A 25169-nucleotide genomic window follows, 5' to 3' on the forward strand; every position below is an offset into this window, starting at 1 on the left:
GGAGGTATACAGAATCATTACATCAATAAACTGTTTCTACTCACAGTGAAGGAGGAACCATGTGTTCAAAGATGCCTTTCCTCTTTAGCAATGAGCAGAAGACGGATATCAGGCTGTTAGAAGATTGACTTCCTCTTTAGACGATTAATATGCATGATGGGACACATGCCAGTAACACCCACTACACAATAACGTTTTCTTTTAAATAATAAACTTTTGGTTTGAAACCTATTTTGCTTGTATTTCTCTTTGTTTGTTTCTTCTCTGTTCTCTCTGCGGTCAGGTTGCTTCTGTTTGCAGAGAAATGCAGAACTCTGAGACGTGAGAAACTGGCATGCCTGTTAGTGGCAACCCAACATGAACACACACATCACACACATAATAAAAAGGATTGGTAGAACTTTATCAACAACACGTTTCACTTTAGCTCATGTCACAGATATCAGTATGATATCAGTTTCTCTATTTGTTACGGCCCGTTCAGACACAGGCATGAAAAAAATCTTGAAAAATCTTGATGCTGGGCGTGTCTGAAGCTTGGCGATTTTTGGCGAGCAACGCGACCAACAACCAATCACATGAATCTCCCCCCCCCCCCCCCGACATACAAAGCAATAGCAATGTTAAAACGAAGTAAAGTGGATATAAACTCCCCAAACAGGCGAAAAACCTACCCGTTTCCCCCACTGTCTCTGCCACCTCCCTCCATGCCTGGTTCCTCCGGTTTGTATCCCGGTAAATAGTTCTGGTCGTAAAGAACCGGGTGATTTGCTACCGTAATTTCTCGTTTGGAATATGAGGAAATGAACTGCGGTCTGGCTCTCCCAGCTTGCACGCGGTTTGATTGGTTAGCGCTTGCACTGGCGGGATTTGATTGGCTGATGCAAGCTTCGCAAGCATTGGGAGCATCAAAAGTTGAACATTGCTCAACTTTCGATGCTCACAATGTTTGCAAAGCCATGCTCCGCTCCCCACAATGCAGTTCGGCGAAGATTACAAATCTTCTACGTCACCCCTTTCAAGTGAATGGGCGAAGCTTTGAAAGATTTTTTTCATGCCTGTGTGTGGACGGGCCGTTATCCATTTGAAAAAAGCTATAATACCCTTAAAGAGGCTGTTTAGTGGCATGCTATTACTTTGCTGCTGCCTGTGGAACTTCATTCTTCCTCATTCTTTGATATCAATGGAATAGGAAACAAAACTGTGTTGTCCTTTATTGCACATGCTTTAGCTATAAAATAATCCATGCATCTCTGTGTGGACAGTTGTTTGCCGGAAAAGGTGTGCAGCTGCCTGTCTTGGTGATGTTTTATTAATTTGTGGCAGCTAGTCGTATTTAGTCTTTCCTTTCATTGTGGGGGAAACTTCTGAAGCATTTGGAGACAGGACTCAGAGAGACACGAGGAGAGCTGGAGCTTTGATGGCAAACACTGACGGTTTATTTGGAGCTTCGGCCGGAGAATTCACAAGACATGTCAAAGGGTCACGGTTACAATCAATTCTGAAGAAAACTTCCTCTGGTAGATGTTTTAAACTAGTTTGCTCAGGGTAACCAACATTATTCACTAGATAGACTAAACAGCTGGGGACACTGAATTACTTGCAGGGCCTCGAAGATTTCACACCTTGGGTTCATCAAACCCCGAGAAGGAAGTGTTCCATATGTCCCCATAACAGTAAACTATCTCTGACCGAGAGTTGCCCAGTCATAGACTGGTAACAACAACAAATGGCTAAGGCAGCCCCCTCCTTAAGGGAGATAACAGCTGCCAAGGTTGGTCACCTGCGTCAGAGGGCAAAAGGTAAACATGTATGGACAATTATTCCCTGACATTCATGATATCATTACAGTAAAGAAAAACACCTTATGTATACAGTTGCATCACAGTGGTCCAGTTAAAGGTGTGCAGCTGCCTCTCACACAGCTCTACAGCCTGCAGGCGTTGACAGACAGTTCCTCTGCAGTATCATGGAGGCTCTTGCATTTAGCTTGCAGTTCAGGACGGCTGGAGCACTCTGCAGGCGTCGGCCAGCGCTCCACCCAGGTGTCCTTCCCCAACATGTAGATGAACCTGACGGACAGGGAGGAAGGAGACGAGTTCACACAGTTTAGTTTTTACTCCCTGAGCTTGAAGTTAGAAGATGTGCAAAAAATTGGGAAATGATCTGCTACAAATAGCTCAAGTAGGACGTATAACCATTGTTAGAAGACCGTCTGAAACACACCCCTGAATATTTGACCCTAAAACCTAAAACTCTACCAGGAAATGTATGAAATGTTTTGTAATGTCTGAGCAGGCTTGGGGAGTAACGGATTGATTTTAACGGGATAATCAGGATACAAAAATAAATTAACTGTATTCTCTTACAATTGCATAAATAGAGATGTAATCAGATTACTGAAAGATTCCTAAAACTAGCAGGATTAAAAAGATCATATAGTGTTTGTTGCTAAAGGGTCTCTTCTCTGAAAGCTGTACTGTTCTGTAGGCTCATACTTTAAGTTTGAATCTATACGACTACTGCCTGAATCTGCTTTATGAGATTTTTTTTTTTTTTGTTACACTTGGCCCTAATCATCTTCTATTAAATATTCTCAGAATCCAGATGTATTTTTTTCTTTTGATATTTCTTTCAAAATTCAAAAAACAAATTCTTGAGATTCTGACTTCTTCTAAATTCAGATTTTGCTTCAAATTCCTGACTTTTTTCATGATTCTAACTTTTTCTGATTTATACAAATTCTGTCTTCTTTTTCAAAAATCTCCTTTTTTTCTCAGAAATCTCACTTTTCTCAAATTCCTGACCTTTAACATATTTCTGACTTCTTTACAAAACTTTTTTTTATAGAATTCTGATTCAGATTTTTTCTCAAAATCTCACCTTTTTTTTTTTATTCCTGACTTTTTATATAATTCTTGCTTTTTCTGATTTATACAAATTCTGACTAATTTTTCAGAAATCTCACTTTTATGTTAAAATTCCTGACATTTAACATATTTCTGACTTCTTTATAGAATTCAGATTTTTTCCCAAAATCTCACCTTTTTTTTTTTATTCCTGACTTTTTATATAATTATTCCTTTTTTTGGGGAAAAATTCAAAGTGGATCAGATGTTACGTCTTCTGTTAGCTGTACCGTTCTGTAGGCTCATACTTTAAGTGTGAATCTAATCTTCTACTGCCTGAATCTTCTTTATGGTTTTCACTTTCTTTGCTTCATTTGTTCTGTTTTTAATTCAGCAGGTGAACCCATATGTTCATAGTCCGCGTGAGCTTAATAAACTAGTATGTGCTTATGTGTTTCAGCGTTGGTGTATAAGCTGCTGGCTGAATATGCTGAATGGAAGGCAGGTTTTCCCATCAATACAATTATACTGATCCTAAATATCTTGGTTTCTTCTTTTCTAAGTTCTGTTGTCTAACATAATACACTTAGTAAAAAACATCTTATTGTTATTTATTGCATCACATTTGGTATTTAGGTTTACATGACTTTTATAGTATATTACTTTTTTCATAATAAAACATCACAGAACCTCAACTTCTGGACGGACGTGTCAAAGTGATGAGACAAACTTACACTCTTAGTGACTTCCTTTGTTAGAAGTTGAGTAGCTACACATATTTTATGCAATGTTTTTCTCACCTGTTGGTGTCATTGTCGATGTTCCACTGGTCCTCTTTGGGCCCCATGACGAGGTACTGGGAGCCCTGCTGCAGGTTCAGGTCATCTCTGCAGCCTCCGTGAGACATGAAGACCCTCTTCTGACCCACCTCCACCCCAGACTCCACATCTGGAGGGAAGGGGGAAGAGGTTTAGATCAAATGAAGCGGCATTGTTACATAAAACTATATAGAAATCGTCTTATTTGGGTGACATAACCCTAAGTATTTTAATTAGTTGTGTCCTTCTGTTATTTGTTGCTCAGAATCCCTAATTTAACCAACAGAGCTGTTGAAAGATGCAGACTCACCCAGCTTGATAACTTTTGTGATCTCCATCTCGTATTTGTCGTAGTAACTCTGGGTGACATTCAGCACCTTCACCTGGAAAACTGTACACAATAATAAGGTGTTAATGTTTCCCTATTTATAATTACGCCTTTCACAGCGATGCCAATACATCTGTTTGTCCCATTTGTGGACCGTTCGTTATGTTTTCCCCTAATATATAACCTTCTCCTGACAGTAGGGTGGAAGTTGTCAAAAGTATACAGGAAATAATGCATCCCAAAAAGCACATCATACATTTCTACTTTCCACAGCCTAATTATAAATGCTGCAACAAATAATTGTACTAGTTGTGCGTTCACAGAGGGAAAGAAGTGAACGTTCAGCGCTGCGAGATTACAAGCCAATGGAAAGTCGCCAAAATCCCTGGATGGGGCAAATGACACGAGTGAGGCAAAATTCATGTTTTTAAAAATGTGTTTCATTCATGTAATTATTTTAGCATCGTTTTAATACGTGTATTGCAATCAAATCAATGCTAAATGACTTAATTTAGTGTTCCTACACCTGTAGAAGACAAGACTGATTCAGGTTACTTGTGACTCGCTTTAGAAAGGGATCACACCTCTCATTGAGCACATGACTAATGAACTCAGGCAGCATGGCTTCCTGAAGTATCTGTGACTTCAACTCTATGTACAAGGCAGAAAACGTGGAGATTTGGCCATGGCTTTTAAACATTGTTTTAGCTACATGGAGATAAGCTCCGCCTCCTTGCCAATGCGTCTGTTTGAGTGACAAGAGGTAAGGGTTTCGCTTAGCGGCGGGAGTGAACACACCATTATACTAGCCAAAAACTAATTGAACACACATTAGTAGCTTGAGATTGTAACACCTACAAATTTAAATGGTTAAACTTGTATACATGCTAGATACAGCCATTGTTCAATCAAGAGCTATTAATCTTCTTTTTTTTTAATTGAAGAATATTATTGATACTTTTTTCTGTATTTCGTCAATCTCGTATTGAGTGGTGCAGTGACGCGTCCTAAAACCCGGAAGTAAGCCGCGCATGGGTTCCCTCGGGAAAAAGGCAATGGGATTTCTCCATAGGGTTTTGGAAAATAGCTCGAAATAAGGTCTGTGGAAAACGAACCTGTTAGATGAATGCGGGTTTTGTTCAGCCGGATAATATCCACATGTCTACCCTACTTTTATAATTTTCTAATCATAAATATAATCGATAGATTTATGATGGATATTTTTATGATTGGAAAATTATAAAAGTACTTCCGGGTTTTAGGACGCGTCACTGTCCACTCTATTATCCTCTAATTTAAAATACTGTAATTGATCAAGACAACACATTTAGGGTGAATCAATAATATTGTCAAAATAGGTAGGTTTAATGCTCCAGTTTTTCAATTGAACAAATATAAATTGGGTTTTAGACCCTTAATTGCAATATTGTAAAAGCTTTTGACTGCAACGCAATGAAGACTTGAGACTTGTTCTGACCAAAGTTAGCAGTGTGTGTGTGTGTGTGTGTGTGTGTGTGTGTGTGTGTGTGTGTGTTCTAGCATTACTATACTTGTGGGGACCTAAATCTGTTTACACAGTCACCTGTGGGGACTCGCTTCCCTTATGGAGACAAATTGGAGGTCCCCATAAGGGAATCATTAATTTTAGGGGGAAGACTTGATTAGGTTTAGGGTAAGGGTAAGGTTAAGGGTTAGGGTTAGGCATGTGTTGGTTATGGTTAAGGTTAGGATAAGTCTCCAGGAAATGCATGTAAGTCAATGTAATGTCCCCTGAAGTGATGTGTGTGTGTGTGTGTGTGTGTGTGTGTGTGTGTGTGTGTGTGTGTGTGTGTGTGTGTGTGTGTGTGTGTGTGTGTGTGTGTGTGTGTGTGTGTGTGTGTGTGTGTGTGTGTGTGTGTGTGTGTGTGTGTGTGTGTGTGTGTGTGTGTGTGTGTGTGTGTGTGTGTGTGTGTGTGTGTGTGTGTGTGAGCCATCTCACCGTGGTGGAGAGTCGTGCAGGCAAGTGTCTCTCTTTCTTTGTCCAGGAAGTTTTCACTGTCGCTTTTTGGAGTGCAGCAGTCACCTGGATATTATGATCATTTTAAAACATTTAAATGGACACCATAAACACACACACAAAAAACATGTGAGGAATCAGCTCTGTCGACACGGAAGCAATCTCTTGCACTGCCTGTGCCTTAACCTGTTGCTATCTTCTTGCTATGTCAAGATTCAAAGGTTTATTGTCATTTCATACACACAACTACGGTGCAGTGTGTAATGAATGACAAGCTTGGGTCACAGATTCCTCAACAACGCAATTACAAGACGTAACGCAATTTAAAAAAACAGACCCAGTTTTCTTTTATTGCATTTGTATTAGCGTTTCCAGTATTGTTGCATGTTTTCACTGATTATATTTACTTGATTGTTATCTTAAACGTTTTTAGTTTTTTAGGGTGACTTACAACATCTGTAAAGGGCACTACAGATGAAAAAATAGCATTTTGTCTAGAGATAGAGCACTCATTCACACTTCACCCTGCGTGCAGCGGCAGACGTTGGCTCTGCAGATCTGAGTGAGCTCCTCTCGGTCCTCCCTGGGAGTGTAGGTGTGAGTGCAGCGGTGATCTGACAGAGAGCAGAGACATTTTAAATATATGTTCTAAACTTGAAAAGGGTCATATTATATGTTTTACTCCATTCCAGAGATGTTATAAACAAAACAATATTTAAAGAACAGAGGATGTATTGTGAGTTCTGCAGTAGTTGGATGTAATCTGTTCTGGTCAGGATGTTACCTGGGTTGTAAAAATCGTAGACGGTGACTGAGGACGGCTGCAGGAGGCCCACTTTGAACCCCTGCTGCAGCCTGAAGATCAGGATCTCTGGCTCTTTGTGATACATCTGCCACGAGGAGAGAGCAGGAGAAAGATAATTTAGTGCAACAGAGAAGATACACAAACATTAGAGACAAGTTAGCAAGCTTAAGGCGAGACACGGCAGGCAAAAACATTGTTTTTCAAGCACTGGTCAATTTTGAGATCTTGTGCTATTTTGATTCTATAACATGTTTTCTTTCAGGCTTTTGGAAGGAAAACGTACAAAATACACATTTAAGTGTTTATTTGACTATAGTTTGTCTATTTGCGTCAGTAGATTTCTCCTAAATGCACCAAAAGTTAGCTTTCTAACGTAACATAAAGTACCGCGACTGCTGTGTGCACCATGTCATCAGAGATATCGTTAGAAAGCTGTGTCTCTCCTGCACAATCTCATCGGATCCAAATATGGTCATTTCCTTTGTATCAGCAACCAATCGGGAAAGCACAAAGGGGTCTTAAACCAAGAAACGAAATCGGCTGGTGTCAATTTCAGACAACGTGATTCGTTCAGATGCGTCACGTGGTGTGCTAAAACACTTCCTTGTTAGCTTTCCGCTAGAAATTGAAATCTCAAAATGGCAAAAGAACGGCGAAAAAAAGGTTTACAGAGAAGATGACAACAATTATCCCTTGCACGAAGCAAGATTATACAAAAAACAAATGACCCCGAACATGAAATACCTTCACGGAGTGCGTCGAGGCGCAAGCTGTCATCCAGAGAACAGGAGGGTTTAGCTAGCGCCTCACTGCAATCTTTAAAGGTCGTTTTCTCCAAATGAGTTTTTTCTCCTACTCTTGAGTTCGAAATCTTAACTTCAGTAGCACTTACACCAAACCTTCCAGTTATATTCTTATCAATATTATGAAGGCTTTTACAGAAGGGTTTGTTCATATATCATTCATAGCCTGAATTATACAACATTGTATATCTAAAAACATGGCAAACATTTATATTTTAGGGCTGTTGACAGTATTTTCTGATTTATGGAGTGATAAAAAGAGATATCCAAAATCCCTTCAGTAAAAGCCTTAGATACTAATATGACTACAAAATGAAACAAGAATTTTGAACCTGGCTTTATCCAAAGTTCAGATTTCGATTCCTGAAATGTGTTAAAATATGCACATATTTGATGACATAATGGCTAATTTGCATATTTAAACATGCTATTTCAGAAAACTTGTAATACAAAAGACAATTGCCTTATTGTAAGTAATTAACTGGAGAAATTTCTAGCTGATACCTTTAAGTTAAAAAAATTACCGTATTCACCTGGGGTGTCTCGCCTTAAAGGCCCAGTGAAGTGCATGTTTTTGCACCAAAATGAAATGGCAGTTTCATTCCTTACATATCATTGTGCCTGTTCATGGCTAAAATAATTTTTAATAATTCATAATTAATGAATTATTAATTTTGCCGTCTGAGCCTAACGGAAGTTGCAGACGATAGTGGCTGTGACGTCACAAGATGTACCCAGTTGCGATTGTAAACATGGCGGAGACTCTGGAAAGTGATACTAGTGTGAGAGAAATGATTGATTTGGACAGCTTTTCGGACAGGATAGATGAGGAAAGTGATCAATCTGGTGCACTTTGAGGGCAACATTAAGAGATTTATGGATACAGCTCTCAACACTCATATGAAACATATATTTCAATAATCAAAAAACATTGGAAGGATTTCTTAACCTATTTTATACAACTAATATTACATAGATGGAAATATTTGTTTACATAGATGACCAAACCCACTGAGATAACTTAGGCTACAGTTTACCTCCCTGAGCTGACGTTATCTCTCTCAGTCCCACAGGAGAGCACTCTCCCTCTCCTTATTGTTGAAACAGCTAATCTCCGTTAGCTCCGAGCTAGCACCAGATGCTAACAACAACCCTGTAACTCTCTCAGTCTCTCTTTCTCTCTCTCTCGAATCGACCAGTGGCCCTTATTTATCATGATCAATCAAAGAATCTACGAAACAATGACACCAGCCAGGCTCACCTTCATCTTTTGGGAACAGAAACATCGCCACTTCGGCAGACTTGACATTACTACAGCCAGCGGCAATGCATCGTTTCCCCTGTGTTTTTCATCCCTCTTTCTTCACTGTCGCCTCCATTGTCAGGTTTTCTCGATTGGCAATCACTTCCAGTCGACTCCGACACACTTTCCAGGAAAATACTAGCTCAAAAACGTTGAGAAATTGGACTTTGAAAAAGAGAAAAAACGAACGGTGGTGAATGTAAACAGTGCGGCGGCGTCCATCTCGTGACGTCACGCAGTAGATCGCAAGCCACGCCCACGAAGGCGAAGGTCGACTGCAGATTTCCCCGGAAAATTCAAAACTCGTCAAATTCGTTGCTATTCCAACATCTTTTGATATGGGTTCCAATGGACAATTTTGGTCATTACTATACGTATTAACATAACAGATCATGCACAGGTGCACACTTCACAGGGTTTTTAAGCTACATCCCATTGAAGCTACTTCTCCTCCCGGCTCAGTAGCCAGCACTGGACACTAAGTGTGTCATAGGCGTCAAGCAGGTTCATTGCACAGCCCAGGCTCTCGCCTCTTTTCCCTGCGCCACACCTCTAAAACAGGCATCAGGGTAGCGCTGGCAAGAGGGAGTTTGGAACAAATTCACGAGATGTTCGTTCAATGCATCGCTGCCTTTAGTTCAAGGTTAAGGTGAGTTCCAGGCAGTGTAGGGTGTAACGTGTTACAGTATGGAGTTTCAGTAACGTATTACTTTGCCGTACGAAGTAACGTAACGCATCACTAATGCAGTTTGGGTAACTACTACCCGTTACAATGCTCAGTAACGCAGTTTCAAGCTTCAACAGTCACGGATGCTGCCCCATCCGTTGGTTTTGGGGGGTTTCTTTCAGGGAGAAAGAGAAGTTCACGTAAAATGATAGAAGACAGTCTTAATCACCCAATCAAGCATATCAGCATCTATGTATCACCGTGGCGTAATTAAACTGCTAATTAAGCTAGTCCTATATCCATGGGTCTTATGCTACGCATATTGCACTTCATTTATATTTTGGTTTCATGCTCACATGGCTTGCTGATAAGCCAGGTTATGATATTCATGCATCACTGTACTCAAGCTAACAGCTCTCATGCATTACATTGTCTACATCTCCCACTTCGCCCGGACATTGACTCGTGCCGGAAATCCAAGATCTCTCCAGCTTACCTATGGTAAATATGCATATAACTGGTGGTGTCTTAAAAGCATTTCAGGGCGTTCGTTCAGGATAGGTGCAGCCAACCCTGCCGCCAATCAAGGTATTTATTCCTTATCCCTACAACAACTTGGACGGTGGTCCTCCTCTGCCTTCACATCCTACATTCGACCATCCAAAGATCTCTCAAACCCTAAACTGGTATTTATGCATTTTAGTGGTAGTGTTCATCTGTGTTAATGTTTAACCCTGCATCGCAGGTCATCGACCATCGCGTCAGTGATGTTTAGTGGTAGTGTTCACGTAAGCCCGGCACTGATTTTGGCCGTCGACCTTCGGGTCAGCATCTCATGATGTACAGTAAGCCCGGCAGTGATTCCGGCCGTTTGTTTAGTGGTAGTGTTCACGTAAGCCCGGCACTGATTCCGGCCGTCGACCTTCGGGTCAGCTTCTCATGATGTACAGTAAAAGCCTGGCAGCGACTCCGGCCGTTGTTTAGTGGTAGTACGTAAGCCCGGCGCTAATTCCGGCCGTCGACCTTCGGGTCAGCATCTTATGATGTACAGTAAGCCCAGCAGTGATTCCGGCCGTTTTGTTTAATCCACATGTTAATCAATCTTTTCATCCATAGTTCACCACAGTCAGCCCACAAGGTAAGAAACTCATTACATCTCAGTTTGTCATACTTCACATCTTTTGGGGGTTTCTTCGGAGCGGTTCTTCCCCTCCTGAATGATGATCCTGCAAACCGGGGCCTAATTGCCAAACACCGTTCCATTCTCCTGTTTTAATTCTGGCATCATTATTTATTAACACACGGCATCTATAGCACATCTGTCCGTCCTGGGAGAGGGATCTCTCCTCTGTTGCTCTCCCTGAGGTTTCTCCCATTTTTCCCTCTTAAGCCCCACGGACACGGTTCCGGGGCCGAAATTGCGTCATTTGCAGGAAACAACGTCTAAGGAACCTTAATATTTAATAAACTATGAATATTTTATATCCATATAACGAGAAAAAACTCATTTAACTGATATTTTTCTTAAAAAAACACAATGCTAACAGTGAGCCTCTGAATTAGCCCCGAGCGAAAAATGCTAACCTATTACTGCACCGAAAATCACTCCTAGCTCCCTTATTACTTATCCTAGCTGCACATCCAACACATTGTTTATGATCGTAAAGACACAGAATCTAATGGTACCCACCTCAACACTGAAAGATACAAACTCGCGACGTTATCAACAAAAATGTACATCAAAACAAGTGGCGCTAGGTAGCCCACAACGCTAACACGGCTTACCTTGGTTTTGTCTGGTCAAAACTGGTCTTCAATGGCATTAAAACGATAACAACGATGATGTATTTAATCCATAGGTTAATATCCAATGTGGCTGTGTCCCCCTTTGAAATGTTCTGATAATCTATAAGCAATAAAACTGCAATTCCGTTTTAAAATAGTAGAGCAGGCCATTCTTACGCTCTGTAGCAAGATTGAATGCGCAAAGACGCCATCTTTTCTTTTTAACGTGAGTGTGTGCGGGACGATTTCCTTTGCGTGTTTAATCTACAGATTCTTTTTTCTAGATTAATTTAAATAAAGTTATAGAACAAAAGTGCAAAACATTTAAGTACTAGCTTCTTTGTCATGTTTTTATAGACCAAACCCAAGAGATGTTGACTTTAAGGTGACATATGCAAGTCCTCTTGTGGAATTGAATAACTGTAAGTCAAGTTACTTTACAATGTGTTTGTTGCACTATATCTTAATGCTTTTAATGTGTTTTGATAAAGCTCTTTGAGTTCCCTTGTGCAATATAATGTGCAATAAAAATACACTTACCCTTTCCTAGTTGTCTTTACCGAAGGACCATCATGACTTTGTTCCTTGGGGGGGTTGCGGTAGTACTGCAGAAATATAGAGTGCCAGGACTGATAATACAAACTAGTATTGGTCAGAAGGCATGACTGTTGCTGGTAGGCAACAGTCGTGCCTACTTACCAACAGACAGGCAAAAATAAATGAATCAGGAGTGAGGAATACACAGTAAAAATATTGACTCTAGAAGAGAGAATACTATAGCTAAAATAGTACAATACACCATATAAGGACTACATTTCAATACTCTTTTTTAATTTAGAGCAACAGATTTATGCTGAACTACAATGTACCCATCAGTAGGTGACAGAAATGTACTAGACGTACTAGTATCTACTAAGCAAATGTGGCTCTTTACCACTATCTTGCAGCAGCATTAAAAAACCACAACTACATCAGAAAATTACATTATGTCCCCTCCATGTTTCTCTTCTTTAACTAAATGCATATTCTATAGACAGTTCTAAAGCTTAAGGTCATAACAATCCTTTAAAGGCTATATTTACAATAACCAAAAAATACATTTTACTCATGTTATGTTTGGATCCTTAGTAGCGCAACAACTAGCTTACAAGACACCACTGTTGAATCACCGTAAAAACACAAAAGGCATTATAAATAATTGCTTACTTACCCTTCCAGCAGACACGAGGCAATACTACGAGTTTAGTGCCGCAAACTATTTTATAAGAGTATTTGGGTGTGTAGAATATAATAGCCCTGGGCACATCAAAACTATTTAAAACTTCTAAAAAAGGAGCTTATTTTTTGTTATGTTTTTAGATCTGCAGATCCATTTGTATTAATACTCCACATAGGGCATGTGGAGGACAATAAACTATCAGTAAAAAGTAAACAGTAAATATATCAACACTAGAAGAGAGAAAAATCTAACTATATAGTACAATACACAATATTAGGAATACACTTCAATAATATTATTTAATTCAAAGTAGGCAGAAATACAAGCCATACTACTAACTACATTTAAGAATGACCTACTGTAGCACAAGTTCTATTTAATAACTGATTAGGCAATAAAAGACTGTTTTTATTTAATAACTTATTAAAAAAACATAGTAGTTTAAATTGTATGAACCCATTGGTAGAAGTAAAACACTGCCTCATATTTCTTTGGAGCAAGTTGCTCAGAACTACACTTTGCATTTTAATCTGCATATTCATCTGAATTAATTATTTTGCTATTAAGTATGAGAAAGTGTGAAAGATGTACACCACAGCTTAAAAAGGCAAATCCCTTTTATGTAATGTAAAGATAACATTTCCATATTGCAAAAAACTGCATTTTCTGCTATGTTTGAATAAAAGATTAGCCTTAGACTATTCTCAAAAGATTCACCCAATACGAATTAAGCTAATCATTGCAGCTCTTAAAAAATAAAATGTATTGGCAAATGATTTCAAAGTAATAAAGTATGAAGAAAAAAAACGTGGCTTACCTCAGTTCTTCTGTTCTCCAGTAGGCCTGCTGTCGCGCTGCGTGGTCTCCAATGCTAAGTGCAGATAGCTTAGTTTAGCATTTACCCAACGACGACCCCAATCCCCCCAGCCCCCCGTTCGGGCAAAGGTGCACATTCGTTCATCCTCTCAGGCGCAAACACTCACCTGCACACAGTTTCTCTCACTACAGTAATAACAGTTAAAAGTACTGATATGGACAGCTAACGTTTTATTAGCTGCATGTGTGCATATTCGTCTCCTACCATACGCAGTGTCTGGACAGTAAAAACATTTTTTTTTAAACTAGCGAAATCATCGCACTGGGTAGTTCAGGGAAGCTCGGAAATTCGTGCGTCGCAACAAAAATATACAGATGTCTACACGTTTTATTCTACTTTTTTATATATGTGGTATTTGGTCCTGTCTCTTTACCTTACACTTTTTACTTGTGTGTTATTTTTATATTTTGAGGTGGAAAAATTACTCAGAAAGTGAGTAGAAGTAAAAGTAGAAGTACCAGAGTGTAGGAATACTCTGTTACAAGTAAAAGTCCTGCATTAAAAATGTTTCTCAAATTAAAGTACAAAATGATTGGCATCAAAATATACTTAAAGTACCAAAAGTAGAAGTAGTGTTTATGCAAATTGGCACATTACAGAATAATACATATTAGATATTTTTGATATTTATAATTAGTGATGCATTTAAGTGCAGGAGCCATTTTATGGGTGTTGTTGGCATGTCCGTTTTTTTAATTTATATTTATATTGCAATATTATTTTTGAACACTTGGTGGCGGGGGTTAGCTACACAAAAACAAAGTATTACCCCTCACTGCAGTGCGCAGTACCTCGACGCCCCTCCTTTCTCAACCTCAAGATGGCCCTTCCTTCTCAACCTTTGAGACACGTGACGGGACGCCCCTCCTTCTCAACCTTTGAGGCACGTGACGTCCCGACTCCCTAGTTTTGTACTTACCCAGTCACAAAAGTAACATATATCTTATATTATTAATATATATATATAATTCTGATGTCTGTGGTTATTTAAAAATTCCCTGACGTTATTTCAGCGTCAATAAATGAGTGTTAATCCCGGTGTGTTTAGTGTGCAACATCACATTTCACCTTCAATTCACGGTTTTCAAAACGTTAGCCACATGCTAATGCTAACCGGAAATGAAGAATTTTCAGAATAAAAGTGTTAAGTTAATAGTTTGTGTGAACTTCCGTTTTTTTCAGAATAAAGTACATGTCCGATTTTGGCAATATTGCGGACCCAAAAGCAGTATAAATAAGGAGGCAGGTTTGGGGATGTAAATTAAGATCTTTTAATTAAATAAAAGCTGTTACAATACAAAAACAACTGGAGCAGGCAAGGGGGAACAAATGAGAAAGTAACAAACAAACAAACAAACCAGGACCATAGGAGGGCAGAACAGGGAAATCCAGAAATCCAGAACACCAGGAACAGGAACAGGAACCAAACCACTGTCATACAACAATATATTGACAAGGGACACAAGGGCAAGCAAGACTAAATATACAAGAGGGTAATCATAGAAGAATACACCGCTGGGCAGGGGAGGCACAAACACAACATGTGAGCACAATGAGAAAATCAGACACAGGAGGGCAAACACAGGAAGGAAGACCAGAGACAGGGAGAACAGAACTTTAAAATAAAGCCATGACTAAACAGACAAAACTAAATTTCATGACAGTACAAGCCCCTCAAGATTGTACTGAAGTACTGTACAGTACTTGCCAATGTACTAAATTACTTTACATGGCAATGTAAAGATTAATTAAGATTAGTTAAGATATGAATGTGCATACATTGAATACAGTAAAATAAACCCACTACTATTTTTCTGTAATTTGGTTCAAGAAATCCTTGCAGAAACTATAACCAAGCAAACAGATATTTACAATTCATATTTTTTATGGGTGCACAAATGCTACAATTAGACTGATTCCTGATATATATATATTTGTAACTCAGTTCAATAAATAACCGGTGACAGATCCATTTTCATTTATTGACAGTGCTGTACAGTGCAAATGAATCCTCCCCATCTTCTTGACGTCTCAGGCTGTGAAGAGAAAAATAAAACAATAATGTCCAACCAAATGTGTATATCCTTAATCATGTAGAGATTGTTTTGTTTTGTTTCTTTCCGTTAATTGTCAAGTGGGAAATAAGTATTTTTTGTCTATCTCTTATTATCCTAAGATACTGTCATGTTTGGCTGTGACTACGTTTGGGTGTGAACTATGAAGGACAGACCATCTATTTTTTTTTTTTTTTTAGAAAGGGGCTGGTCATATAACATTATTTTCTTATTCCTGCTCCTTTTCGGTCAATGGTGTGTTTACAGAGACATGTTTTGTTAACAATTATTATACATTAAGTTTTGGATACCATGAACGGCAAAAATCAAATGAAATGAAGATGCTCACCCTGGAGTTTTGACAACAGTGTACTCATTCATATCCTCATCTTCCTCTGTTTGTCTGTGGGGTTGCACTCTCCCGATGTTAGAGTACAGAGCTTCTTCCTGGTTCTGAGGGAAGCGGATGCTGGAGTAGTGAAGGTCATGCTGCTCTTCTGCTGGTTGTGCTGTATCTGAAGGGACGTCATGCACCGGGCCCATGTTTAGCTGACGGGGAAAAACAGACCGCAAGCAAAAATGCAGTTTTTATTGCTGTGGCACAGAATAACCTTACGTTGTCATTAATCATGCTTAAATATATGTCATCTAATGTATGTTAATATTTGCTTTGCTCTACAGTATTTCACCACAAGAGGGTAGCATGTGCCAGTTTATCTGTTCAGGTGTTTCAAGGTCACAATTTCTGTCTGTAAGATCCTCATTTTGCATCAATAAAAAAGGTATTTCCACCATAATTGTCTCATGGTTTGGCCATTAACTTACTTGATACACATAAAGAACAGTATTTTTCACTTATGTAAGTAACTGTTATTTGAGATAAATGTCCCTGGCAGGTTGATGTCATTGAAAGAAAACGTTCAAGAGCACATAAGCACAGAAAAGTCATGAGCACAATGTCAGCACATAAGCAACATTGACTCATAATTGCGGCACATAAAAAGCACAACCTGTTGGATTCACGGTGGGATTAAGGCTGTTCTTGAATTCTTTACTATTTCTACCTAAGTCTCTGGTCCGCCTTGAAATGGTGTTTGCGAACCGCTGTGAAGTGAAATCTGGAGCAAAAATCATGTAATTTAATTTATTAAAACATGTTTTATTTTCCAGAAGGGGAAAGGTAAGCTGAAGGTGGGGGCTTTTTATTTATCCTACTGTATATCCAAAGCAACTTACATACTCAATACTGTGGGCAATCCCCACAGGAGCACTTTGGGGTGAAATGTCTTGCCCATGGACACAACGACATGCTGACTGCAGTGGGGTTTGAACCTGTGACCCCCTGATCCCAACACCAACGCAAAACCCACTGCACCACATGCCTCCCAGAGAAGAAACCACAACTCAGTTCAATGAATCCAAAAAAGTGAGACATTTTAAAGTCAATTATCTTAGCCTTGACGGTCTGCACATTCATAATTCAGTCAAAGCAATGGAGTTGACTGTGATTATGATTGTGATGCTGAAAGGGTTAATAAACCTCTCCAGAAACCAAATTATAATCCACAGAACACAGTTTTAATATATTGAACAATTTAAAGTACATGTACATTAAAACTTTTGCCAGCCTGCTTTACATGTAAGTGCTTTATTAGTTTTGGGGAAATATATATTTTACTATGATTTTTTTCTTAAGAACCCCCATAAATATTGCAGTATTTTTAAGAACTGTTATCTAAATCATATTCATTATCATTTTTTTTTTATATTGGTACTTTTCTATTATTACTAGTATTAATATTAATTTAAGTATTAGTCTTAGTATATTCAATTCAATGAACCACAATTAAATGTGTCACCGCTGCTCAAAATCTCGACCAGAAAATATTCAAATAGTGAGTTGGTAACATTATTTAACTGAAATAACTTTGAACTACTAATCATCTTTTATGAAATGAACCCCAGTACTGAGAGGGTGGGTTATTATTGATAAGCCATAAGAGGTACAGAAAGTGTGTGTTTTCTCACCTGTGCATTGTTGTCGGGCTTCTCTCCACCATTAGACTTATTTCTCCTGGATAATAGGATGAGTAATCAAATTAATTAACTACAACTGCATTAGAGACCACAATCATAGTGAGAGAAAATTGCTTACTTAAACCATAGGAAGACAGCGATGAGGATGATAGCCAGGAGGACAACAGTGATTGTTCCTGTAGCTGCTGATTTCCATGCACCTGAATATTCAAATTCTGAAAATAGTGAAGGAAATTACAAGACGTTTGAGTATTGACAACTCATTACATTGCACCAAGATTGTCTAAAAGTGTTGCAAAGAAATTAATTTACATTGGTTTTTCCCAGGACGTTATTTTACTTTGATTGAATAGACAGTTGTTAGGTGCCTTTTGCAGAGTGTTGTAAATATCTACCGTAGGGAAGTCGGCCTTTTCTAAAAGCTTGTGATGCTCAAAGCAGCAAAACCAACATTTGAAAAAATCAACATCAATATTTCTCCGCAGAAGAAAGACACCTCGGTAGACTTTGATGAGAGTATATTTGTCTTTCTACATCCACCAACCGAGTCACTGCAGAAAAAGAAGCGTGCATCTACACATGGATGACGCTCCTGCTGTTGGTGGTATGAATGAGAGTTCAAAATGAGTTGCTTCCTCTTCGACTGAGCTGTAATGTTATCTAGGTTTGTAGATGTACTCTTCCTCTTCACGGAAATATGATAACAAGAAAGTAGTTCCTAAACGAACATGCTCGCAACAAGGTCTGCGAATTATCTTCACTAGACGGGTCATGATTGTGTTTTTTCACATGTATCTTTTTGCCACTTTGAGCAAGCTAAGTTGAATCTGTTTGCATTTAATTTGAGCGTAGGCAGACACATTTACTTGGTTAATAGCTTCAACATTCAACGCTTCACATAAAAACAGTCTAGGTTCATAAATGGTACTACAGGTTTAGGCAGGGGTGTCTAAACTTTTTTCTCACCGAGGGCCACATACAGAAAAATATACGAAGGGCTGGGCCACTCACTAGAGACGAAGTATATTGCCTCATAAGTTAAGTTATAAGTCAGCAAAATTCATCAAATGTAGGTCAATTATGCTTAACAGCCTATATCACAGCTCTCCAGAGGGTTTCATTTATTTTGTTGGCAGCGCATTCCTCAGTTTGCTGAAATATGGGTGTATTTCAAGCTTGTTTGGTAAATAAGTTATTGGGCCTTTTTTATCAACTAAGATATGTTAGAAAATGTTACCAATTTGTATTGACTGAATTTATTTGAAAAGTGGTCTTATTAACACATGAATACTACTGTGTAATATATTTGTTACATATATATTTAAGAAGTACAATATAAGACAAGCACAAGTTTCATTTAGGGGCCGTATTACATTATACTTTTACAATTAGCTGAGGGCTGATTTAAAATGTTCTGCGGGCCGCATTTGGCCCGCGGGCCGTAGTTTAGATACTCCTGGTTTAAGGGAAAGGATGTGAGAGGGGTTTCTGCAACCACCTGTCACAGATACATCTGTAGTAAAGAGGTGTATATAGATACATTCAAATATCTTACCTTTCCAAAAAAGTATAAGTAAGGAGGAGTTTCGACGTCCTAACTTGTTCTGGGCTCCACAGGAATAACTCCCACTGTGTTCAGCTCTGACGACCGTGATGTTGTAGATCTGTCCTGAAGCTTTTGGAGAGTCTTCATCCTCCTTGTACCAGGTGTAGTTAGCTGCTGGGTTAGCATCACTGCTACAGGTCAGAGTCACTGAACTGCCCTCCTCTATCTCAGCAGAGGGACTCACGGACACAGAGGGGAGCTTTGGAGCATCTGCAGATTCAGAGAAACCCAGATCAGATGGTGAAGTACGTTTTAAATGTTAACATTACTTTGCAAACAACGCTCATTTTGGACTAAGGTTATATATTTTGTTTAACTTATCGAGAACATTTATATACACTAAAGTATTGAGTCCTTGCTACTGTATATTTGTATATATACTGATGCTGTTTATTGTTTTTAATTGTATTTAATTAAGTTTATACCTTTTTTCCGTCTTTAAAGGTGGGCTAGGTAAGTTTCAGAAACCGGCTCGAGATACACTTTTTGTTATATTCCATGGAATGCTCTTAACATCCCGATAGCAATGAATATCTTAAGTGCTTTGACAAAAAATCCATTAAAAAATGTCATCTGTGGAAGCCGTAATACTGTAAAAACTACAACCAATCCGGCCGGCCCGGCTAAACTGATTGGATTGCCGCCCTGTCTGTCAGCCTTCCATCTCGTGCTCGCACAAATGTATGTCGTGCCCTCATTGGTCGTGCATTGCAGCAGTACTTCAATGACTCGCCAGCAACAGGCGGCCACTTTTACCATGGCACAGTTAGGTTCAACATCGTCGACTGGTCGCAAAAGAAAAAAAATGTAACTGAGCAAATTAAGAACAAAAAGAAAGTGGAAACTAGGAGAAGTCAAACCAGAGTCAATATCGGAGTTGCTTTGGCTGTGTAGTATTGCTAACCTATAGATGTGTTTAGCTTTGCCTGATATGTAACGTTACTGCAGCCTGCTCTCGCGGAGGAGGTGCTCTGTAAGGAAGTCTGAAGGAAGGGGCGGATTCTTTTTGGCTGCGTATTTTCACATTTTAGTGCACTCGAGCCGGTTTCTGAAACTTACCTACCTCACCTTTAAGGTTTTTTAATGCATGAACACACTGCTGCTACTGTGACAAAATAATTTCCCAATTTGGGATCAATAAAGTACCTACCTACCTACCTACCTACCTACCTACCTACCTACCTACCTACCTACCTACCTATCTATCTATCGAGACACTAACATTACATTCTCATTTCTCTGGTGATTTTCAATAGATTTTTCAGGAAAACTGAGCTACAAGGCTAACATCGTTTGTTTATGGGTCACAGGAATGTCTGATTAGCTTATGTTCTGTACTCACACTGGACATCTACTGATAGAGGAGATGACTTGTTCTCTCCATATTGATTCTCAGACTTGCAGTAGTAGATCCCTCTGTCCCCAGAGCTGATGGAGGTGAAATTGTATCTCCCTTCTGGTCCCTGAAACACTGTTTGGTTCGCCTTGTACCAGGTGTATGTAGCTGCTGGGTTAGCATCACTGCTACAGGTCAGAGTCACTGAACTGCCCTCGTCTATCTCAGCAGAGGGACTCACTGACACAGAGGGAAGCTTTGGAGCATCTGGGGGAGAATAGTTAGATTCTTATGAATTCATATAGCAGTATTTGAAACTTTGGACAAGGGCTTGTGAGGAAAAAGACGATTTAATTCCCTGAACAGTGCAGTCTTCAACTTCTACTGGAACTTATCAATGAACGACAGCTACTGTGAATATAAAGAGAACAGCCAAAATCTGCTAAACCTGTCCTTTGTGATCTAGATGCAAAACATTTGAGAGAGTAAAGCCTTTTAAAATACGTTTTTTAACTCACATTTCACATCAATAAAGAAGCTTTTAGATGTCCTCCCCAGCTTGTTCTCAGCTGTACAGAAATACTGCCCAGATTCAGAGGAATTGATGGAGCTAAAGACAAGCTGTGGTATCTCAATGAACAGTTGTTGGTTCCTCTTATACCAGGTGTAGTTAGCTGCTGGGTTAGCATCACTGCTACAGTTCAGAGTCACTGAACTCCCCTCCATAATATCACCAGAGGGACTCACCAACACCAAGGGAAGCTTTGGAGCATCTGGAGGAGATCAAATGAACAATAGTGAGTGTTAGTCATACACTTACAAACACCAATAGTACAAACTACATCCATGTGTTTCATTCTCTATGCTGTCACATATTTAAGCTTTTTTCAGCATTACCACAGCCAAGCGTTGATCAGTGGTATCAGAATGAATTCAACAGCAGTGTGTTAATTGAGAAGCCTGAATGCATGTTCACAAAATCACTCGTAAAAATAACAATGCTCCATTGCGCCAAGTGGTCAAAATCTCCATAGAGTGCCTTTAAATGTTGCTTTTAGTTTACTGTGCTGCAGTTCTATAGCTGTGAGAGACAATAAGGACATTATCCCTAAATATTGAGCGGACTTTAGGGTATTTGTACTTCACCAGATGAGATTTAGTTTGTGATAACGTGGAGTAAAACTCACACACTAGGCGAGAGCGGTGACCGTCATAGGCACAGGAATAATTGTTTGCAGAATCAACGTATTTGCCGTAAGAAGCAGACGTTTCTCCCTGAATCTCCGTTTCATTCTTGTACCAAACGAATGTAGGATGACCAGTAAGAAGACAGCTGCTGAGACAAACCAGCTTTGGACCAGAGGAAGACTTGATCACTTTCACCTCTAATTCTCGTTCTGTGAAGAAGAGACAGGGATTCTTTTTTTTAGATCATTGAATAAATCATATTAACACTTTCCTAAAGACACATGATCTAAACATGGTCTAAAACACAGAAGCACTCTTAGGAATATCTTTCCCTGACAAATACATATATTTTAACAACAAATGTAATTCTGCTATATTAACAACATTATCAGTGTGTGTTGGTCAGTACCTGTGACAGTCAGAGTGGTACCAGGTAAATCACTCCTCCATTCAAAGCTTGGTGTTTTGAATTTGAAGCGATACTGAGCTGAATCTGAGTCTCTCAGGCCAGAGATCCTCAGAGTGGATTCTCTCCATGGTGAAAGAACCACAACACGACCTGAATACTGGGAGTCTTTACTAAGGTCCTCAGGTTGAGAGGGATTCTGTCCCTGATGACTACGCTCAGGACTGAACCAGAATTTAGATTGAACATTGTATTCATTACTGCTGTACGTGCAGGAAATGTTCACTGATGATCCTTTGAAGGCGCAGATGCTTCTTTCACTGTAAGCCACTGTATTGCAGTATTGACCATTAACACCTGAAAAATGAAATATCTTTGGTTAATTATTATGAAAATGTAATTGCCTTAACTCGGGGCTGAATGTATTGCTGTGGACAGTGTCTCCCTTTTATGTAATAAGGTATGGCATCATGTTGGTGGAAGACTGTAAGTGAACTCACAAACTGAAGGAGAGGGGGAATTCTCATATCCTTTAACAGCACAGGCAAAGCTTTCTTCAGGATAGAAAAATTCATTAAAAGATTTTCTTGTTTCTGTCGATTTCAGTCCATTCTTGTACCAGATGTAGGAAGGACGAGAAGCTCGAGGACAACTGCTGAGACACTCCAGGGTTGCCCATATAGAGCCTGTGTAGACATGTATGTTGCTCACCTTCACCTGGAGACCTGGATTTGTACGGAACAAACATGTTAAACTGAACTGTCATTGTACGTGTAGTAGATGCACTGACATTCACTCTAGTGTTGACCAAATGTTGAGCTAACTTACAAACAAAATCTTACCTGTGACAGACAGAGTGACTGGTCCACTAGCATAAACGTCTTGGTTTGTTATGATCCTGAACATGTACTCAGCTGAGTCGCTCTCTCTCAGGTTTTTGATTCTCAGAGTACAGACGTTGTTTTCACAGCGATCCTCTACACGACCTGAATACTCTGAGTCTGTGGTCAGATCTACAGGTTCACCACCTTCCTTTTCAACAAACCAGAATGTTTTCTCTACTCTGTTTTCCTTATCTTTCCATCTGGATGGGTATCTGTAACCGCAGCTTATCTCCACTGTTGATCCTTTCACTGCACAGATCCACCTAGAAGTGAAAGTCACTCCCCAGACATCCTGACTCTGAACCACTGTAACACAGAGCACATCAGAAACTACAATCAGACTCAGAACAATATCATTTGACTGTAATATGTGCAGGTATTTGAGCTTAATAAAAGAAAACAGAATATTGTTCACATCGTCACAGCTCTTTGATACACTTACTCTAAAAAAGGTTCTATGCTCACTGCTCTCTAAAACACTCTTTTCTTACTATGGACTGTTGCACATCGGCTCAAGCGTGAATGTTTTTGCAGAAGTGTGATTAAGAGTCAAGTATACAAGCTTTTTGGAAGTAGTGAGCACCCAAATGAATAAACTTTGATTATAATGCACGAGTTGTCTGAAGCTTATAAATCAATGTTTTTATTCAGTTTTGTCTTTTGTTAAACGCAGCCCCCCATTCACTTCCATTTTACCTGACTTTACATTGATATACAAATGCTCATTTCCATTTAAAGTATTCCTTTAAGCATCGTGCATTTCTTCAGTTATTTATCTGAGTAACAATGAAACAGGGCATCATAGTGTTTGAAGGATCAGTGAGTTAACAGGAAAGTGCTTTTCAGAAAAGAAGAAGCAGAGAATGAGTTGTCAGTGGGGCGTGGCGTGTCATAGCAGCAAAAGAAAAGAGACATGCAACAAAAAGAGATGTGAAACTTTTACTGCCCGTAATCTTTTTAATATAATGTCTTATTAGGGGAGCATAAATGGCTCAATGAGGTCAATGGCACTGTCTGGATTGTCTGCCTTTCAAGCACTTCTTTTTTAAATCAGCATTTTACATTTTTGAAGCCTTTTGTTTTGAGCCTTTTGTCTATGAACACATGTTGTTCCTTCTCCGTGTGAGCGTGGCAGACCCAAACTAGATCTAAGCTAAAGAGACATGTTGCTTTATACTAATGGAATTGTAATTTGTTTCTAAACAACCAAAACTGATCACTTCCTCCACTAAGATACATACAATTCAAATAAGTTCATTTTTAAACGATTGTGTTGTGTTGCTTGATTTTAAAGGTTAAGATCAAATGGATGTTCAAATCTATAGGGGCTCCAGTGACTCATTACGGGTAATCACTCAACCTTTCTCAGCTTAAATCTAACTAACCTCACGGTCCTTTAATTAAGGTAAATGTACCATATGAAAAAGGAACAACAAGTCCTGTAGAATAGATCTTTAAAAATACAAATGAAGATGTACTGTACCTTGTAGAGAGATAAGAAGGAGAATACACCCACGCACTGCTGCTGTTAGACTCATCGCTGCTCAACTCCTCTCTTTGTGTGTATAAACATGTCAGAAGGCACTGTGTGTTACCTGTTATGGAAATCTGCTCTACTCAGAACAGAGAAGGATGTGGTGTTGAAACAAAACTTCTGTTATCTGGTGACATTACTAGACAGATGATAGAAGAAGGCCTGGCTTCCTTCCTCTTTACTTCATTAGTATGCTGGATGCTGGGAATCCCCAAGTTGAAATGATGAAATTATGTTTTTTTGCAAACTTTCCATACAGTTACTGGCTTATTCTAGCCCTTTACGGATAGAGGTCACTACAGTGGACAGATATTCAAAAGATGTTTTCTTGTATATGCATGGGTTTTGATGGTATAGTTGCATCAGCCACTACAGTGGACGCTATGGCATCATCCCATACACTGCCACTCAGTGGCAAGTCGCTGTAAGTGCAGGATCCATTTATCAAAACCAAGATAGTCGACAGACAGCCAGACCCTATTGATGACTGACCCAGTCACTCATCAATATCTTGCAAATCCTTCAATGGAAAGCTACCCTTGGAGGTATACAAATGTTTGTGACATCAAGTAACAACTAAGGAATCATATAATGCATAACATGTCAAAGAAGTGATTTTATGTTGGGAGGAAATTATGATTAATCATCAGTCCACTAAAGTGGACGTCATGAAT

At 39.2% G+C, this 25169-nt stretch overlaps 2 protein-coding genes across 3 annotated transcripts in view; both read right to left on the reverse strand.

Annotated features, from left to right (window-relative positions):
- The window catches only part of LOC307040802 (uncharacterized protein), a 116441-nt gene that overhangs the window by 40862 nt on the left and 50410 nt on the right, over nucleotides 1–25169 (reverse strand). The window lies entirely within an intron of this gene.
- Nucleotides 880–24582, reverse strand: LOC307040824 (B-cell receptor CD22-like). Of its 2 annotated transcripts, XM_079683971.1 has the most exons (16): nucleotides 24445–24582; nucleotides 22920–23267; nucleotides 22578–22802; nucleotides 22081–22434; nucleotides 21671–21880; nucleotides 21002–21256; nucleotides 20490–20750; nucleotides 19097–19357; nucleotides 17660–17756; nucleotides 17533–17578; nucleotides 6776–6881; nucleotides 6516–6605; nucleotides 5974–6057; nucleotides 3978–4058; nucleotides 3650–3797; nucleotides 880–2072 (listed from the first exon to the last, which is right to left on the reverse strand). In XM_079683971.1, exons 1-16 carry the CDS (start codon nucleotides 24497–24499, stop codon nucleotides 1928–1930), a joined length of 2766 nt encoding a protein of 921 aa, XP_079540097.1. In that variant the 5' UTR covers nucleotides 24500–24582; the 3' UTR covers nucleotides 880–1927. The 2 variants fall into 2 exon arrangements, with proteins under 2 accessions (XP_079540097.1, XP_079540098.1); XM_079683972.1 differs by lacking the exons at nucleotides 880–2072; nucleotides 3650–3797; nucleotides 3978–4058; ... (1 more) ...; nucleotides 6516–6605; nucleotides 6776–6881 and adding exons at nucleotides 14698–15486; nucleotides 15854–16053.

The sequence above is a fragment of the Notothenia rossii genome (genome assembly GCF_949606895.1).
Source record: "Notothenia rossii genome assembly, chromosome: 1".
NCBI lineage: Eukaryota > Metazoa > Chordata > Actinopteri > Perciformes > Nototheniidae > Notothenia > Notothenia rossii.

Excerpts from the sequence above, each read along its gene's own strand:
- LOC307040824 (XM_079683971.1), bottom strand. The coding sequence starts at position 24,499 with ATGAGTCTAACAGCAGCAGTGCGTGGGTGTATTCTCCTTCTTATCTCT. Across the intron at positions 20,751-21,001 it reads CTTCTTTATTGATGTGAAAT|ATGCTCCAAAGCTTCCCTCT; the intron begins GTGAGTTAAAAA and ends ATTCTCCCCCAG. Across the intron at positions 3,798-3,977 it reads CACAAAAGTTATCAAGCTGG|ATGTGGAGTCTGGGGTGGAG; the intron begins GTGAGTCTGCAT and ends CCTTCCCTCCAG.